General features: G+C 36.1%; 1 protein-coding gene across 1 annotated transcript; it reads right to left on the bottom strand.

The window, feature by feature from the left end:
* Nucleotides 1-5,176: 5,176 nt before the first annotated feature.
* On the bottom strand, nucleotides 5,177-18,306 carry ENPP7 (ectonucleotide pyrophosphatase/phosphodiesterase 7). Its single transcript, XM_012548617.2, has 5 exons — nucleotides 18,045-18,306; nucleotides 16,252-16,397; nucleotides 9,316-9,942; nucleotides 7,068-7,287; nucleotides 5,177-5,253 (listed from the first exon to the last, which is right to left on the bottom strand). Exons 1-5 carry the CDS (start codon nucleotides 18,298-18,300, stop codon nucleotides 5,177-5,179), a joined length of 1,326 nt encoding a protein of 441 aa, XP_012404071.1. The 5' UTR covers nucleotides 18,301-18,306.
* Between the last annotated feature and the right edge of the window lie 2,207 nt (nucleotides 18,307-20,513).

Below are 20,513 nucleotides of genomic sequence, written 5' to 3'. Positions count from 1 at the left end.
AATGGAAAAAATTAAAAAGAAATGAGCAGAACCAAGAGATCATTATATACAACAATAACTAAACTAGACGATGATCAATTCTGATGGACATGGGACTCTTCAACAATGAGTTGATTCAAACCAGTTCCAATTGTCCAGCGAAGAAGAGAGCTGAGAGAATACTATGGGAACTGAGTGTGGACCACAACATAGCATTTTCACTTTTTGTTATTGTTTGTTTGCATTTTGGTTTTCCTTCTCAGTTTTTTTCTTTCTAGATCCAATTTTTCTTGTGCAGCAAGATAATTGTATAAATATGTATACATATTGGAGGGGAAAATTTGGAACAGAAGGTCTTTGTACATAGCAACAAGATTATACAATGACCAATTCTGATGGATGTGCCTCTTTCCAACAATGAGATAGTTGAGGCCAGTTCTAATGATCTTGTGATGAAGAGATCCATCTACAACCAGAGAGAGGACTGTGGGAACTGAGTGTGGATCACAACATAGTTTTTTCACTCTTTTTGTTGTTTGCTTGCATTTTGTTTTCTTACTCATTTTTTCCTTTTTGATCTGATTTTTCTTGTGCAGCAAGATAACTGTATAAATATGCATACATATATTGGATTTGACACATATTTTAACATGTTGAACATATATTGGATTACTTGCCATCTAGGGGAAAGGGTAGGGGGAAGGAGGGGAAAATTTGGAACACAAGGTTTTGCAAGGGTCAATGTTGAAAAATTATCCATGCATATATTTTGAAAATAAAAAAGCTTTAATAAAAAAAAGATAATCCTAAGTTTAAAAGATGGGAATTTGTAAGGCCTTTCTTCCTGAATCTCTTATCTCTTAGGTGGCATTGCATGGCTGACATGAGAACATGGAAGGGAAGAAGACAGGAATGTGGTGTTTTCTACATTTCTAAGATGCATGGGGTAACCCAATAGCATGAAAGGGCTTTATTCTAGGAATATGTTTGGCAGGTATACATTTTCTGTGGCTTGGGAAGAGAGAAGACTGGATAACATTGATGGAAAGTGAAGTGAATGTCTCCTGTGCTTCAGGTTTCCATAGGACAAGGGGAATTAAGAGGAGGTCAGAGATCCAAAACTGGTTCTGGACTTTGCTGCCACAGTGGCAAACTTGCCCCCTGGAAATCATGAAACAGTCATATTCTATAACAAGGATTACTTTACTTAGTCACTATAGAAAGGGTACCTTAAAAGTGAACCACATGTACCTTATTATCTGGTTGAGAGGATTAATTTGTCTTTAAAACATTTTTATTAATATTTTTCATGTCACTTTAATTTTTTTCACCAATTAACAACTTTTTTTTTCTTCCTCACAGCTTCTCCCCTTCTCACTGAAAAAAAAATAGAAAAATAAAACCCAAGTAGCATATACATGATAACCTTGTACTGCCCATGTCCAAAAATATATGTGTCACTCTGAATTTTGAGACCATTTCTTTGATAGTAAATAGGTGGGTAGCATAGTTTGTCATTGATAGTCTGGAATTGTTGATAATTTTCTATATTCTTCAGAGTTCTTAAATCTTTCAAAATTGTTTATAGTTATAGTTGTATACATTTTCATTACATTCTGTAACAGTTAATACAAATCTTTCCATATTCATTTCTCATGACACAGAAATTAATCTGTTCAGTCATTCCTCAATTGAAGAGCACCTCCTGAGTTTTTAGTTTTTTGCCATTATAAAAAATTTTATATAAATGTTTTTGCACATAAAAATCCTTTCCTTTTTATTTTGTTCTCCATGATCAGTAAGCCTAGTAATAGTAGCGCTGGGTCAAAAGAGAATGTACAATTCATTGACTTTTTGGACATAACTGTGATTCCAAATTGTTTTTCAGTTATGGCTGGACAGTTTCACAACTCTTCCAATAATGTTTTCTCCTAGCTTTCCTCCTCCTAAAAAAAGTTTTAACATTTGTCACTTTTCTATTTTTGTTATATGTCAATTTTATGAATGTGAGGTAAAATCCCAGAGTTTCTTTAGTTTGCAGTTCTTTAACTATTAGTGATTTGGAACATTTTTTTCCCATGACTATTAGCAAAAATTATTTACTTTGAGAATCAATTGTTCATATCCTTTGACCATTTGCCAGTCAGGGGATGACTGTTATTCTTATAAATTTGAATCGGTTCCTTGTATATTTTGAAGATCTTTATCAAAGAAACTTGCTATAAATGTTTTCCCCAGTTAATTGTTCTAATTCTGGCCTTTCTAGTTTCAAGTGTGTTGGTTTGTTTGTGCAAAACCTTTATAATTTTATGTAATCAAAATTAACCATTTTATCTTCTCTGATCCTCTCCCTCTTTTCTTTGGTTATGAATAGTTATCGTGGCTTCTGACCTTTGGAATAGCAAAATGGAAAGATTTCATAAATCCTACTTTGATTAATGGCTATTTAGTGAATTAAAATAGAGTATCCTCTTTTTACAGTACACATTTTCTGTGATAACTACATGTCTCTACATCAGGGAACAATTTTTCACAGAGACAAAGGAGCAGGAATTCACAAATGTAACCAGATAAAAGTATATATGTTTCCTATGTTGTGTTCACATTCATGATATTGGCATATGGACAAAGAAAATCAGAGCTTGAGAGGACCTTAGAGAAAATCTGTTCTAAGGCTTACTACCCCTCGGGGGGAGGGGGAGGGTATGTGTGTGTGTCCATAAACTTGTTTTTAAAAAATATTTTGATAATAGTATTTCAATATAATTGGTTTTCTTTGTCATCTTATATATTTTTATTTTAGCCATTTATAAGCATTATTCTGAGATACAATGGATCATATTACCAAATGGGTCAAAAAATTGGGAATGCGTCATTTGGTACAACTTCCTAATTTAAAGAATAGCAAGATTAAGGCCCAAAGGAGGAGAAAGTGCCTTACTAGGGTCACAGCAAATAAAAAACAGAATCAAGATTGAAACCTCATTTTTGGTTGATAAACTCACATACATACACATACACACATACCTATATGCACTTAGCCTTGATCTAGACACACTTTTTCTTTTTGATTTTGATTTTAAGAACTGTGACTTGACAAAGTCTCTCTTAATAGAGTGAGATAACATTCCTAGAAAAACATGGAGGCTGCTAGGTCTCCAGTAATCTTCATGCTGCTAAATCACCAGGCAGTTTCCTTAGGGCCATTGTTGCTCCCTTTCTTGCTAAAAGTTCCCCAAGTACAGGCTTCCTTGGCCTATCAAATTCTCATAGAGTGTCTGGTATTCTCTGAGTGGAATGAGGGAGTTGGTGCTAGAGCTAGTCAGTATTCTAGATTGCATGGCCAGTGATATTAAGAGAACAGGGTGGTCTCACCTGACAGTAACTTGAACTTTGGATTAAATTATCTAAACGAAGAATCTGAAGCAGCTCATTAGAAATTCAGGGAAGTCACATTTAGGCCGTACTTGACATATATGTCAAGTACAGATTACATTTCAAGAACAGATTAAATTTCTGTGTCATGAAAAATGAATAAATGTATGGAAAGATTTGTATTAACTGTTACAGAATGTAATGAAAATGTATACAACTATAATGCTACATTCAAACATAGGACATTCAGATATCTGGACAACTTTCAGAGGCATTAGAAATAAAAAGCTAAAATCTCATTTATATATATGGGGAACCTAGTGCCTCTAAGTTTATCCTAAGGGCCACCAGACAAATATTGTAAACCATCTTCCCCAATATTTCTGACCCTGATCTACCTCAAGAGGTACTCACTTAAGTTAGCCCTGACATTTCAAGTCTTGAACTTTCAAGACTCAGCTTATTCAAGAAGTTTTCCTTATACTCCTCCAGCTAAAATGATTTTTTCTCCCTATTTTCTTTGAAATCTTTGTGATCTCTTCTTTATCTTTATTATTCCCTCTATCTTGTATTATGCTTGTGTGTGTATGTGTGTGTATGTGCTCCTTTGATGAAGTGTTCTGCATTATAAGTGATTTATTTTGTCAGTTATAGTAGGGGAACCATTAAATGATCCCATTTTAGGAATGTGTTTCCTCACAAGAGAAGGGGTAGTCCTATTTGCACCATGTTTAGTTCTCTTGTTCTCTCTTCCCTCTTCACCCAAGAAATAACTAAAGGAAAATTGATATTTTAATTTTTTAATTCCCCCCCATTTTTCAGGAATAAAATTCTTAACAAAATTTTAAAAAGGAAGAATATAAGCTTCTTGAAAGCAAAGACTTGTATAAAGCAGGTGCTTAATGAATGAATGAATGAACCACAATCTCACATCATTTGAGGCAACTCTGACTTAGGCAATTAATAATGCTAGAATGAAGAGTCAAGTGGACTGATGATATGGAATTTGGAGGAACCCAGAACAGGAAGCTAGCTCATTGAGCAACCAGAGAACCTTTCTCTAGTTTCCAGAGTCCTCTCTATAAGAATGAGTTCTTTTCAGTTGAACCATTGCCACTTGTTTTATTCAATTTAATTCAATTCAACAAATATTTATTAAGCAACTACTTTATGAAAGACACTTGAAATAAAAAGAAAAAATAACATTCCCTGTCCTCAAGTAGCTTGCCACATAACATACAGAAAAATAAATACATTGTAATTTAAGGAGGGAGAGACTACTAATAATGGAGGTGATCAGGAAGCGTGTCTTATGGGAGGTGACCCATGAGCTAAGCCTTGAAGGAATATAGTATTCCAAGAGATGATGGGGAGGAGTCCATCCTCTACAAAGGCCTGAAGGGAGATAGGAGAGAGAATGTTAAGTATGAGGAATCATTACTAGTCTGGATCAGGTAGAATATAAAAGAGGGCACAAAAGGAAATAATATGAAACCAGTCCCAGAATGCAGACAGGCTGGAACCAGGTTGTGGAAGGCTTAATACGTCAGGCTGAAGAGTTTGAATTTGTAGAATCAATAGGGAGTTGTTGAAGGTTTTCACATAAGAAGGTGGTGGGATCAGAGCTCTGCCTTAGGAAGATTAATTTGGCATTTGTGTGAAGAATGGATTAGAGTGTGGAGAGATTGGATGCAGTCTCTCTTTTTCATCCAGTCTTGATCTCCCTTGAATTCAGGAAGAAGAGAGCCAGGGAAGCAAGAATGACAGTCCCTATCCCTTTATTACATTTCCAGTGAATACTCACCTTGAATGATGGTGGATGTTAGAAGATTGTCCTCAGTAAGATCATGGCCATCATGAGTCCCAAAGGCAGCTTCCCATATGACAGATGGGAAGAACCTAAGGAAAACAAAAACAAACAAACAAACAAAAAATTTCTAGCAAACTAGAACAGTCTTTGGCCAAGGTGAAGATGAAATCAATCTAGAATGCAGATTGAGGGAATATATATCTTCATTTCTTTTCCGAATGGGAGAGTATCTTGGAAACTATTATAGCCTGGAATTACTGAGGTTTGAGATTTTTCCTGGAAGACAGTTAAGTTAGCTATAATTCTTTAAAATGTTTTGGGACAATTTCTTCAAACTAGTACAGATTAACCTTGGTGATTTTAAGTCAGACTTTTGGATGTGACATGGGCATTTTTAAGGTGAAAAAAATCATGTAGGTCCTAAAATGCTCTTTGGAGGAGTCTGACCTTAGGATTGGGTGAATTATAGGAACTTCGTCTAGGTTATCTAAGTGGAAAACAAAACAAGAGTTTGTACTGTGAATTTAAGCAATTTGTTTAACCTTGATAACCTTTGAAATCTCACTCTGACATTCAGCTCAAACATCTGATGTATAAGTTATTATTTTAATTGCTGTGGTTTTGTTATTGTTTGGAATCTAGAGAATAGAGTGCTGGAGCTGAAGTCAGTAAATTGTTGAGCTGTTTCAGTTGTGCCCTACTCTTTGGAACCCCATTTGGGTGTTCGGGCAGAGATACTAGAGTGGTTTGCCATTTCTTTCTTCAGTTGATTTTACAGATGAAAAAACTGAGCAAGGTAAAGTTTCCCAGCTTCACAAAGTTAGTAAGTGTCTGAAGTCAGATTTGGAATCATGATGAGTCTTCCTGATTCACAGCCCAGTGTTGTATTCATTATACTATTTAGTGACCCACAGGAATCAGGAAGACCTGAGTTCAAATTCAGTCTCAATTAATTACTAGTTGTGTGACTCTGGACAAACCCTGGTTAAGTAGGTGCTATTATTGCCCCCCACTTTATAGAAAAGGTCCAGGGTTGTTGGGAGGATAAAATAATATTTGCAAAGTGATTTGCAAACTTTAAGTGCTATATGATCATCTCAGAGAGCTGGGAGAGAGGATAATAAGTGAGAGACTGGTTATGGACAATACTTTTGCATATGATGGTTTGTGTTGTGGAATTGGTGGCCCTTGTTTCCCAAGATTTTGTAGTGTTCTTTGCAAAGTGAAAGAAGTGGGAATGTGCCTCCTACGTAAACTATGATGTCTTTTAACTCCACTAGATGTCACTGTTTCAACAGGAATTTACCTTACCCCTTGGATACCCAAATACATCTTTAGTCAACACATGACGAGGGAGGGAGGGATGGAGGGAGGGAGAGGGAGAGGGAGAGAGAGAGAGAGAGAGAGAGAGAGAGAGAGAGAGAGAGACACAGAGAGAGAGAGAGAAAACAATGTCATCCTTCATACCTGTGCACAGACTTACTTGAAATGAGAGAGAGGGAGAGACAAGGTAGAGACAGAAAGAGATAGAGAGAGACAAAGAGGCAGAGACAGAAACAGAGAGAGACAGAGAGAGACATGGAGGCAGAGAAAGAAAGACAGAGACAGACAGACAGAGGGAGAAAGATAGTCGGAGAATGAGCTAGAGACAGAGTTAGAAGTCATACAGAGACAGAGACAGAGACAGAAACAGAGGAAACAGAGAGGCAGAGAGACAGAAAGAGATAGAAAGAGAAAGAGAAAGAAAGAGAGTGAGAGAGGGAAAGAGAAAGAGAGAGAGAGAGAGAGAGAGAAAGAGAGAGAGAGAGAGAGAGAGAGAGAGAAAATTGAAAAGGAAGGAAGGAAGGAGCAAGCTAGACTTGTAAGAACAAAGAACAACTCGGGTCTGAATCCCCTCTGGCACCTGAACGTAGCATGGGCAGAGTGATCGTTAAGTTCCCATCGTTGGCTTCTGGTTTGATGTCCAGCAGTTTACAAAGAAGCTCATACACATGGACACTCTCAAAGGGTTCTACTTCCAGGCCACTCTTAAAGTCAGGACCCACAGCTCGGAAGATAGTCTTCATGTCCATGTTCTCATTGTCAAAACCATGCTCCCCCTTGTTAAATTGGACGCTGTATCTCTGTGAAAAAACAAAATTGCATCCATTGCTAATATTGCTGGGGTAGGAGGAAAGCTGCTTCTTCTTCCAGTATCTTCTTCCAGCCTCTTGCCTGCATTTAACCCTTCTCCATTGTAGTCAAGGGCACAGAAATGAGAGAGAGCAAAAAGATTTTAAGACTCAGATTTTTTTTTTTTTAGAAAAAATTCTTGGTCCTAGAGATAGGCATTCAATGAATATTCATCCTCATGACTTATAAATCTAAATAAATGAGGAGAGCTACCAATCCAGAAATTGCATTTTTTAAAAATAAGATTTTGAGCTGAAAGGGACCGTAGGAGATAATTTAGTTTAATCCCTCCATTTTATAGGAAGTACAGGGGCCCCCAATGGGGAAGTGACTTGTTTAACATAGCTCACATAGGTAGTAAATTACAGAACTGGGACTTGAACTGATGTCCTCTTGTTTCAAATCCTGTGCTTTTTCTCTTATACATGTTAGCTTCTCCAGTTCCCTAATGTTCCCTTTCTTGTTTTAGTTATTTCCTCTGCTCTGTTCTTGGCTCCTGGTTCATCTGTTCCCTAGTTTTTCTCCTATCAGTCAGCTACAATTCTTCATCATGTTCTATTCTCAAAACACACATACACACTCACACACTCATACACATACACGGAGTCCCGATATAGTGACTGATATTTCATGCAAACTGTGTATTGAGTAAGAGTCGTAAAAAGTCTGTGGTGATACTCGAGAATAGAAAAAGATCACCTACTGAGTGACAGGCTTTCCAAAATTTGGGCTCCAGAACCTTGGTCTTCCATTGGCTATAATGGTGTGTTTGTGAGGAAATGTGGATGCTAGGAAAAACTGGCAAAGGTGAAAGAAGCCACGAGAGGAGTCATATAAAACTTTAATTTATCCATATTCCTGATTTTAGTGTATACTGGCTCTATGACTGGGCAACTTGCTTGACCTCTCAATGTTCTAGGCAGCTTTGACTCTAAATTGCACCCAAAAAGAAAATGCTTTTTGGTTTATGGAGCTCCCTGCACCAAGGAAATCCAATTCCTTAATGGAGGAAGTAGGAAAAGGAGACTCCATCTCAAGAGCTCAGATCAAGAGGCATATTCTTTCTGTACGGTGGAAAGTGTTAGGTTTAAAGTCAAGAACCTGGGTACGAAATCCTGTCTACTTAGGTGACCTTAGGCAAGTGACCAAATCTATCAAGGTCTTAATTTAGTTCTTTCAGGTGTAAATCTATGATCCTATGATCCTTCTGTTCTACTGTGTTTACATGGATCACACATTGTTATTATATCACACAATACGCCAATATACACTCACACATGATTATCTTCATATCTTTTATTCTTTCCCATCACTTTCCTAATGCTGTAAATTTGATATTTTCTTTCTACTCCTCGAGTCTTCCCCATACTATGCTTTCTACAATTGCCTTTCTTACTCTGTTTGTCTACCCTCCTCTCCCACGGTTCCTTTCAATGCTATCTGAATATTTACCACTCTGGGCTGTGTCTAATAGCTTCCCATAGTCTCAGCCTTTGTCATTATTCCTCTTATCTTGTATCTGCTCCTCCATAAAGCTTTCTCTTCTGTGCCTGACACATATTCTTTACCATTCACCCTTACTACTTGGGTCTGATACACATGCATCATGAACTTCCCTTATCCTGTATCTCTCATGAACCTTCTTCCTGAATCATATATGACACACATACACTTCATCTTTCTGTATCTTTGATGTCTCTATTTTACCCCAAAATTTCCTGACACCTTTCTTGGATTTAGCCCAGGCCCTCCCAAATTATTGCTTTTGGATGCTGTCAACAGATTTTGTTTCTAGAACTATTCCACAACTAAATTAATTTGTTACCCTCCCAAACACTCCCTGTATAGATAAATTAATGCTTAGTGAATACTTCCTCTCAAATGAGATAATAGGCATAGTGCCTGGTACATGTTAGGTACTAAATGAATGCTTATTCCTTTCCAGTTCCCTCCCCCATTCCCCCATCAGGCCACCTTACCCCATGAATGACATAGCCCACATCGCTATACATGACCAGTGGAGTAATTCTGTTATTATTGGCGTAGTGAAAGCGCTCAGGGAAAGATTCCTTCTTGTAGACGTGGAGTTTAGGATGTGCATTCTTAAGGATCTCATACACCTTCTCGAGATTCCCTTCTTTGGGAAGTAGCATTCCATTAGGTCCATAGTCTAGGAGTTCAAACTCAATATCCTTGAAGGTAAAGTTGGGAAACTTGTGAAATTCGACCAAATCACTGGCATTCTTTAGAACAGTGGTCATACCATGGTCAGATGTAATTATCAAGTTGAGGTTATCCTTGAGGTTATACATCTCAATCTTTTCCCGGAGGTAACCTACAGTTCGGTCCACCTGTGATACCATGTTCTTTCTCTCTTGGGACTCAGGACCATACTTGTGACCTGTGGAATCTGGCTCCCCAAAATAGAGGGTGACCAAGTCCAGGCCGTCTTCTGTGAACCACTTCATCACTGTGTCAATATTTTGCCTCCATTCTTTCTCATCATTGTACTTATGAATTATTCCTTCCTTCCTGCTCATAGTGACATACTCACCTTGGTAGCTGACATTACCACCTGGGTAAAAGAATGACCCAGTTTTTAAGCCCTGAAAAGAAAAATTAGCAGATGGATCAAAGGATGCTTGCAGTCCATCAATATTTTTTCTGTTTATCTGGCTTACTTCTTGATATCCTTCCCCCCCCCCCCCAACATTCATCTATTTGCTCATCCATCTATCCATGATTTTGCTTTATTATAAAATCTTTGTTTTTTCAATGAGCATTTATAGCAAGATGCTATAAATTTTCTTGATGCTATCAGGAAAATCTGGAATGACGTACATGAACTGAAACAAAGTGAATTGAACAGAACCAGGAGAACACTGTGTGTAACAGCAATGTCTGGTGATCAACTGTGAATAACTTAGCTACTCTCAGCAATATAATGATCCACATCAATTGTGAAGGACTTATAGGGAAAAATACTATCCATCTCCAGAGAAAGAACCATTAGTATCTGAATGCAGATTAAAGTATTCTTTTTCTTTACTTTTTTTTGTTGTTATCTGTATTGTCTTTCACAGCATGACTTATGTGGAAATGTTTTGCATTACTAGACATGCATAACTTATGTGAAATTGTTTGCCGTCTCACTTTGGCTGAGAGAGGAATAAAGGAGAGAATTTGGAATTTAGAATTTGAAAAAAAAGAATGCTAAAATTATTTTTACATGTAATTGGGGAGAATAAAAAATTATTTTTTTTACAAAGAGCATCATATTTCTGACCTTATGCTATTTTTAGAATAGCTTTATGATATAAGTAGAGAAAAATTGTTATCCTCATTTTACATAGGAGGAAGCTATTTCTCAGAATGGCTAAAATCAATAGCTATAATTTATTCAAACATTTCACAATTGATAGGTACCCTCTTAGTTTCTAATTCCTTGCTACCATTAAAAGAATTGCTACGAATATTTCTGTGCATATAGATCCTTTTCCTCTTTCTTTAATGTCTTTGAGGTATAAGTCAAGTTGTTGGGTCAAAGGGTATTTAAAACAGTTTTGAAAAAAAATGCTCCAAATAAAAAAGGGAAATGCAAATTAAAGTAAATCTGAAGATCTACCTCATACCCATAAGATTAGAGAAGTTGACAAAAATGGAAAATGACAAATGTTGGCTCATTTGATACACTGTTAGTGGAACTATGAATTGGTTCTGTTATTCTGGAAAGCAGTTTGGAACTATGTTATCAAAGTTACTCAACTGCAATGTAAAATCATTTTTGAATACTGAAGAGTGTTATGTTACAAGATGTTATAATTATCATTATGGCATAAATTAACAACCTTAATTAGGGTCAGATCTGGGACTAGAAACCAGATCCTTTGACTGAGATTTAGTAAAGCGTCTGGGTTCTTTTCATTAGTGTTGTGCTTCCTTTCTCCATTTGTTTTCTACCATAAACTTCTGTGAAGAGGCTTCATGGCCTAATGGAAAGAGGGCTGGAGTTAGAATCAAGAGAGACTGAATTTGAATTTTAGCTCTGAGTCTTAACTTGTTTGAGGGACCCAAGAAAGTCACTTAACCCATTTGAGCATCAGTTTCCTCTTTGTACATGGGGATAATAAGATTCATTCTACATCCTCCCAGCATTTTGCAAACCTCAATTGCTATAAAAATGAGAATAACTATAACTATTAAATAGAATAAAAATGCATCAGTAAAAGTATTGCCAAAGAAAAAGGAAGTATGAGAGTTATACAGAGTTGAGAGATAATGGATGGATAGTGCAAAGATCGCCCTGTTGACATTTTTTTTAATTGAACCCGTGATTTCATTGATATAAGGACTCCCTGTAAAGAAAATCCCTTTACCAATGCCAATCAATAACTACAGCTGCCTCAATGGTGGCAATTTATAGAGTTACTCAGGGACATTGGAGGTTAAATGACTTGCCATAGTCACATAATTGATATGTATTGGAAGCATATTTGACTCTGAGATAGACTTTCTATTCACTATCTTGCCTCTGTCTACTCAGTTCTTTGGCATTTCTCTAGTATCTTTAAAATATTAAAAGAACCAGAGGATTACAGTGAGTGATGATCTGAAAGGATTATTCACATTGGTGAGATTATTTATCTATCCACTCATCCAATATATTTAGGTAACCACCCATCCCCATTTTCTTTCTCTATTTAATTTCTGACCCACATCAGCATCCCTTTGATCTAGCTATAGACTGAGCACTCACACAGTGATAGATGATGTCAGTTATCAAGTTATTAGCCTTTTCTTTCTGCTATGTATTATCCAACTAAGGGAAACTCACATTTGTGTTTACTCTATTTATTATGTAGGAGTGGGCTCTTAGATTTACACTATTTTTGTTTGTGAATTTTCTTTTGTTCTTTACTATGAGAGCAGTCCTTAATCTTAAACCTGGATAAACCTGGAAATCAGGAGATCTGAGTTCAAGCTTCATCTCTTTCACTCTTTTGCTGTATCATCTCTGTATTCTCTGAGTCTGTTTCCCTCTCTGTATGTGGGGGTAAGAATACCAGTTTTATATTTTGAGACTCAAATGAGATAATGAATGTGAAAGTGCTTTGTGACAATTATTATCACAGCAGGACTGGAATCCAGGGGGTCTTCATTGTTTGAGGATAATTACTATTGTAAAAAAAGTGAAATCACTTAAAGTGGGGAACAAGATTTCATAGTAAATAGTAAAAAAAAAGGTTTGATTAGGACTTTATTTTAAAAAAATAAATCTACATATTATAAAAATAGGCTTTCTCTATATTATATATTAAAAATGTATTTATTTCATTTTCAATTTATGGAATAAAAACATTTCCATAATATGATATAATAAAAAAGATAGTTGTACATGAAACTGCAAATCTATTATGTACAACTTGTATTTTAAAAATATATAATAGAATTATTATGTAAATTTATTTTTTTCCTTCTTTTTCTTCCCTCCACCCTAGAGATAACTACTATTAGAAACAAATAATTATATATATATGTAAAATTATACTCTACATACTTCTTTTTATTAGGCCTTTCTTTGGATACAAATATAATTTCAGTTACGTGCTAATTCTTAAAAGGAAAATGAATGAATCAAAAAAATTTGGGAGGAGGGCTAGCATAGCATGATAATGAATTCTTCATTTCACATCTGACTTTTGCAGCATGACCATAAGGAGGAATATCAATTTATTTCATCAGTTTTTCTGAATTTCTTAATCCTTTGACATTTTGAATTGTCCTCTTTAGAAGTGCCTAAGGACAATCAGTTAGTGACTTGCTGCTGATAGAAGGGGATGAGCAGGAATAGATTCTAGTTTGAAGTAGGAAAGGTTATTTAAACTGGGAATGATTTTATAAATTTAATACCTATAAGTTTTTAATAATTTCATAACTTTATTAGTAAATGTTTTCATGTCAGGATGACTTTTATTTCTTTCCTCATATAACTTCATAGACTGGCAATAAGGAATTGTGGATAGAAAACTGACCTCAGGAAAACCTCAGTTTTAAAAGGGCTGCCTCTGATACATATTGACTGTGTGACCATGAGCAAATGAATTAACTTCTCAATGTTTCAAGAAACTATTTAAGACTTAAACGGCATAAAACGGTTGTTGTTGTTTAGCTATATCTGACTCTTTGAAGCCCCATTTTGGGGTTTTCTTTACAAAGCTACTAGAATGGTTTGCCATTTCTTTCTTTAGCCCATTTACCGAGGAAAGTGAGGTAAACAGGCAAAAGTAACTTGCTTAAGGTCATACAGCTAGTAAATGTCTAGGGCTAGATTTGAATTCGGAAAGATTAATTTTCCTAACTCTAGGCCTAATGCTCTATCCACTATGTCCATAAAAAAGGGTCCTTGAACAGAAAGATTGTGTGATGATCAACTATGGTAATCTTATCTCTTCTCAGCAATACAGTGATCCAAGACAATTCCAATAGACTTGGGACAGAAAATATCATCTGTATGTAGAGAAAGAGCTACGGAGTTTGAAGGCTGTTTGAGGCATACTATTTTCACCTTTTTGGTTGTTTATTTTTTCTTTCTCATGGTTTTCCTCTTTTGTTCTGATTTTTTTTCACAACACAAATATGGCAATATGTTTAAAATGAGTGTATATGTATAACCTATATCAGATTGCTTGCTGTCTTGCAAACAGAGTAGGTCAGGCAAAGAGGGAGGGAGAAAAAATTGGAACTGAAAATCTTAGAAAAATGAATGTTGAAAATTATTTCTACATGTAATTGGAAAAATAAAATACTGTTGAAGAAAAAAAATATATCCAGAAATATTATTGAAGTTTAAAAACAATTCTCAATTAAAAAATCTAGATAAAATTGATATTCAGTATATATTTGTGTATATATATATATATATATATATATATATACACACAGACATACATATATATACATATTTATGTATATATACACAGACATGTATATATTTACATACATGTACACACACATATATGCATGTGATCTGTTTTGGATTTTCTCTTTCACTGCAACCATAGGTCTGCACAGAAACAAAATACAACTTAGTTACTGCAAAGACTTGGATGATGAATACTTGGTTAATGAGAACCCATCATAGTAAGACTTTTCTATAAAACCTTTGGTTTCTTCTAAACTAGGAAATAACCTGTGCATCTAGGATTGGTAGGGAACTCTAAAAGATCATCTTATCTAACTCCTCACCGCTACTTTACTGCTAAGGGAAACTGATTGCTAGAGAGAGAAATGATTTCCCAAAGTCACATAGTTACAAGTAGCAAAGGAAGGATTTGAATACTCTGATCTTCCTAGCCCAAATCCAGTATTCATTTCTGTAAGCTATACTATAGTATTAAGCTATCCAGCCTTGGGATGGGAGGAATTTGAAAAAATGCACATTGTCTCCTAAGATCAATTAATTATCCACACTCTGGTCAAATGCTCAGTATTGGTATCTTAGCCTCAAATATTAACAGAATCATAACTTCAGAGAAGGAGAAAGTGTCCTGGAGTTTACCTATGTCCAACTCCTTTTATTTTAAAGATGGGAAAGCTGGCCCAGGCAGGGCTGGCCTAAACACTTAAGAAGACTGGATTCAAGACTTGTAACACCTTGACTATTTGATCCTTAACAAGTCCCTCAAGTTCTTAATGCACTTAGCCAGTGGTTTGAAATTCAAATAGAAATGGGGGCCACCAGATCACACATAAGGATCTTTCAAGGCCACATATTGACATAGTTTTAAAATGTAATATTATTTGTATTTTACTGTGTTTTATTTATTTTGTTAAATATTTCCCAATTACATTTTTATCTGGTTCTGTTGGCACTCAGAGACTGTTGTGAGTCACATATATCTCTGGAAAAAGTGCAAGATACCTCAAATCTAGACAACTCTCTAAGATTCCAAGTTATAGAGAAGATGCCAATTTTTTAGAAAAGGGAGTTTTCACACTTGGGTTTTCCCGGTATCTTTAAAATCATAGGTTCAATCTTTATGGGAAAACTGAGACTGAGAGAGGGGATGTAACATGTATAAGGTTGCTCAGATAATTAGTGCCAGATCAGGAATTTGAACTCAGGTTTCCAAGAACCTACTCCTTTCCTCTTTTGATGTATCACCAAAAAAAGGACCTTGGAAGATTTCTCTGATTGTCATTTCTCAAGCCACAGAAACACAGGACCAGCACTTAACTAACACAATACAGTGCTTAATAATGGAACAATCTTTGTTTGTCCTATAGTTGTAAACATGAATATCAAAGCTTTTTGGTTACCCCTCATGAATACATGGTTTAAACAGAGTTATGCCAAAGTATTTATGAGTCTGTGGCAAGACTTGGCTCCTCCAGGCTCCACACTGAGTCCTGAATCCCACTTAATACTAAAGTTAGTTCTAAATATCTAACTCAAGTGAAGTCCACATGGACCACACCTTCTGCACATCCTGGATTTCTCTCATTTTTCAAAGCTCTAACCAAGGATCTTTCAAGGCCACATATTGACATAGTTTTAAAATGTAATATTATTTGTATTTTAGGGTGCCAAATTTAAAAGATATTAGCACCTGTGGTGCTCTAATAATATAAAAACAAAGAAACAAGAGAACTTATTACTTAATTAGCAAGACTAATAGGAAGCTAATGATGCTGGGAGGAATTCCTGCCATACTGTCTTTTCCACCAGGGTGAACTTCTTTTCCTTTGCCCTTCTGACTTCAGTGACCTCCCCAGAATATCCCCTGACAATAATATTCTTTTTACCCTCCTTCCCTGACACTTTATCCCTGGGCCAGGATGTGGTAGTTGCCCTGAGTGCAAACACCCTTGTTATAATTCTGTCCATGTTTCCTTAGTAGGCAAGGCAATGTTACCTGTCTCTGGGCAGTGATCCAAATGGGCAGGCTGCCATTGTCCCACCACTTTTCAATTCCCAGTGTGGCATGATAGGGTAGCTTCACTTTGGTGGTGGTATTATAGTACATGTTGTGAACAACACCATGATTCTCAATATACTTCCCTGTAGGAATAAGAAATAGTTGTGGTATAGTAATGGGAGATAGTACAGCCAGGATTCTGAGTAGAGTCAGAAAAGCTGGGGATGATGACACCAGTGAAGGAAAGAGACGAGAGACCACAGTAAAGAGATAAGGGAATATATCTATCTATCTATCTATCTATCTATCTAAATAGATAGATAAGTAGGCAGAAAGTAAAAAATGGGCAGTGGAAGGAACAAAAACAGAGAAATCAAATCATGATGCTCTTACCTTCCTAAGTTATACTGGACTCAGAGTCAAGAACACCTAAATTCAAATCAGATCTCAGACATTTATTGGTTATACCACCTCTGGGCAAGTCATTTAATCTCTGTCTGCCTCAATTTCATCTGTAAAATGGGGATAATAATAATATCTACTTCCCAGGATGGTTATTAGGCTCAAATGAAAAAATATTTGTCAAGTGCTTAACACCTGGGACATAGTAAGAATTTAATAAATGCATATTAAAAATGAGTTTACCTCTTCAAGGAAGCCTTTCTGGGTGAATCTCTGAAGTTTTGTATTCTAGGTTGATTCAGTACTTGGGAAGGTATCTCTATGGTCTCTTCTGGGTCAATGGGTTTATGATTCTACTTAGTTTGGACTTTATGTTCAGAGATTTGGAAAATGAATATTAGATAGTTGAGAAGTGTTTCTGTTTTGCTTAAATATAATAATCATGTCCTTTAAAAGATAATATAATTTTACTGGATGGAACTTCACTGAGCCAAGTTGCTTAATTTTCATTGAACTTTCCTCTTCTCTAAAATGGGAATAAAAAAAAAATTTTTTTTTGATTTGATTGAACATTGATTTACAATGTTGTTATAAGGATAAAATGTGATAATATTTGTAAAGTATTTTGCATACCTGAAATCACTATATAAATGCTATTTATCATTATGATGAACAGGAAGAAGAAGGAGAAGGAAAAAAAGAGAGGAAGAAGGAGAAGAAGAAGAGAAGTAGTAGGAGAACTATTTATTCATTATGCTGTTGCCTTCTAAAATCTGAAAATTAAATTCTATTCATTTGATTGAAAGGATTATGAAGTTAAAGAGACATGTTTTAGCAAAAAAAAGGGATTATTGTGTGGTTGGTGGAATGTTGGACATGAAGTTATCCAAATCTGGTTCAAATCTCATCTCTAACACTTAATCTGTAAACTTGAGCAAGTAATTTTTTTTATAAATCCCAGTTCCATTGTCAGTAAAATAAGAATGCCCATAGTCCCTACCTTACAGGATTGTTGAGAGACTCTAAATAGAAAATATTAAAACATTATATCAATGTCAGCTATTATTATTTCAGAATTATTAATAATAATTATATAATAATAGATGACAAATATATAATTTATTATTATTATTATATTCACCATCAATTATTTGCATTTTCCCTAGTAAGTATTCTGAAGGTATTTATTTCATCTTTCCAGTATTATAAATTGGCTGAGATTAGGGGTAGTATATCTAATATTTGTCCTTTACTCCCTGCTCCATAGCATTTTACATAGAATTCTACCTACCTTGGTTACTCACTCAACACTGCTGCCTGACTGAATGGTTTCTTTGGAGGTTCTCTTGTTCTTGTCTCTCTTTCCCCAAACCTGAGAAGGTACTCACCAGTAACCAGGGTGAAGTGGCAGGGGCTAGTCATGGTGACAAAAGCTGGGATCATGTAGTGAGCTTTCACGCCATCTTTAACCATGGAATCCAAATTGGGAGTATTTACATCTTGGTCATAGTTCCAACGAAAACCATCAAAAGAAATCAGGAGCAACTTGTTCCTGGGGAGTTGCCTCTGGAAAGGAGCTCCAGTAACTAGGAGGAAGAGGGTGAGCAGAGCCACAGAAGACAGGAGAACTCGTGGACACTTCATGTTGAAATGCATAGGAAAACTTGTTGCAGAGAGATGTGATCAGAAGGGAAGAGCAAAGTCCTTGGGCTATACCCTTTCTATCTGATCCTAGAATATTTGCAGAGGAAAAATTCCACAATGATCTAGCATATTTATTTAAGAGATATATTCGAACCAATCTTCACATTTGTCACTAGGAATTACAAGCCATTTGTAATAGAAAAAGTATTGTCCTTTGACTAAGGAAAGACCCAGGCCATCAGTTATGCCTTAACACTCAGTGGTTGTAATGGCTAAGTCCAACTAAGGCCTTAGAATAGAAAAGATGTTCAACAAGGATTCTGCAGCATTTAATTTGTTTTTTTGTGGCCCCTCTCACCTCCATAGCGAAGCACATCTCATTGATAGGCCAGGGTGTACAGGAATAAACAAAGATCTTTAATGTCAGGATTAAAAAAAATACTCAGGGAATTTGTCCTCTTCTAAAATCTGAAATCCTTTGGAGCTTTGTGAGATTTGGGAAAGGGGCTTGTCCCTAAGCTTTTTTTTTTTTTTTTTAAGATTAAAAAAAGGTGTATGAATTTATTTTAGAATAAAGCATATGGTGACTGAGAATTCCATCATCCTTTCCTCTCATAAAAGAGTAACAGCAATAATTTGTTTAACAAATTAAAGACAGATGAAAGAGAAACAGGATTCCAAAGTAAATAGTATAAAGTGGCATATAAGCAGGCTCTTCAATCTTCCTCTAGCTCTTTCCCAAGCACTTTTATAGGAGTTCTAAAAAGTGGATGCACAATATGAATAGGTAAATGTTTCTCTTAGATGGTAAGATCCTTGAGGGCAGAGGCTGTTGCCATCTTTTATTTGTATCCTCAAATACTTTCTGCCTGGTATCATTATGGTACATAATGGCAGCTTAATAAATGCTTGTATATTTATTGATCCCAGAGCAAGAGCAAGAAAGAACTGTCTTGCCCAGGGAGATTCTGGGGTAGAGTAGGTACTGGGGCTTGTGGCATGTCTGCCAGCTCCTCAGTTTAAAATCATTGTACACTCCCCACTCCCCGGCCTGTAAGTCCAGCAGGCCATTCCCTAAGATGGCTACTCTTTCTTGATTGCTGGGGCTTGACCTGACCTTCAATACAGCAGGATTTTATTAGCATGACTCTCCACTTTATCAATCACTGTTGCCTTTTATTACTTCTCAGGGGCTTTATCACAAGAGCTGCCTTGCCTTCCAGCTAAATAAGGATTAATATTTAACAGGATTATGTGCTATGGGTTAATAGCACTTCTGGGAGAGAGTTGCTGGGCCCTTCTCACATACACTCTGCTTTTCATTCTCATTTTTATATTGGGAAGAGGGTTGGATTTGAAGTGAAAGGACCTGGTTTCAGATCTAGGCTTGATTACCTAAAACCTTTGTAACTTTGAGAAAGTTATAAGAGGAATCCAGTTTATTCGTTCATAAAATGTGGGGTTTGAATTATGTGATCTCTAAAGTTCCCCCCATCCCAGTTTACACAGGATCACAGAATTTTTTTTCAGTAAAAAAGACTTTTATAACAAAAAGGAATCCCTACTCTAAAACGTTTTAACCCCAAATGGACGAGGAAAGGTTTGGTTGGTGACCAAAGTATTCTTTTTATTGTTTATTCTTTCTTCCCTACCTTTCTACCCTCTTGGTCTCTGGAGATTTAATCAGTCATACACTGTTTCACAATTAATGTGTGTTTTTGTTTTTCTTTAAGCTAATGGGCAATATAATGAATGGCCCCTCAGGTCCAAGTGCTTTCTTCCTTTGCTGTTTATGGAATTTATATGAAATGAAAAGTTAGGGGTATAGTCCTAATTTGCTTAGACCCCAGTTAGGAAACTCCTTACATTTAGCAGAGGTTTTGATTTTTTTCCTTAATTAAATTTGTTTATTTCTAGGGATCCTCTGGCCTCTTCATGGCTAAGGCAAAATTTAGGTTACTGGAAACATTTGGGTAATGAAGCAATGGAGTATATTTAACAGAGTCTGCAAATAGACAGACGTTGGCAGGGCAAGTTGGGGAAAGGATGCCAGATCTTCCCTTAGAACTTCCCTCACTTCCCTTAAGAATTGGGAAAAAGCTGGTGGATTTTGCCCTGAGTTGCCTGGAGGGCAGGTGCCATCCTTAATCTCTCACTGGTCTGTTTCTTTCTAGTTCAACTCATTAAATTCTGGGTAAAGCTGGGGAAGGCTA

Source organism: Sarcophilus harrisii, chromosome 4 (genome assembly GCF_902635505.1).
Source record: "Sarcophilus harrisii chromosome 4, mSarHar1.11, whole genome shotgun sequence".
NCBI classification, from domain to species: Eukaryota; Metazoa; Chordata; class Mammalia; order Dasyuromorphia; family Dasyuridae; genus Sarcophilus; species Sarcophilus harrisii.
This window is presented reverse-complemented; position numbering and strand designations above follow the sequence as displayed.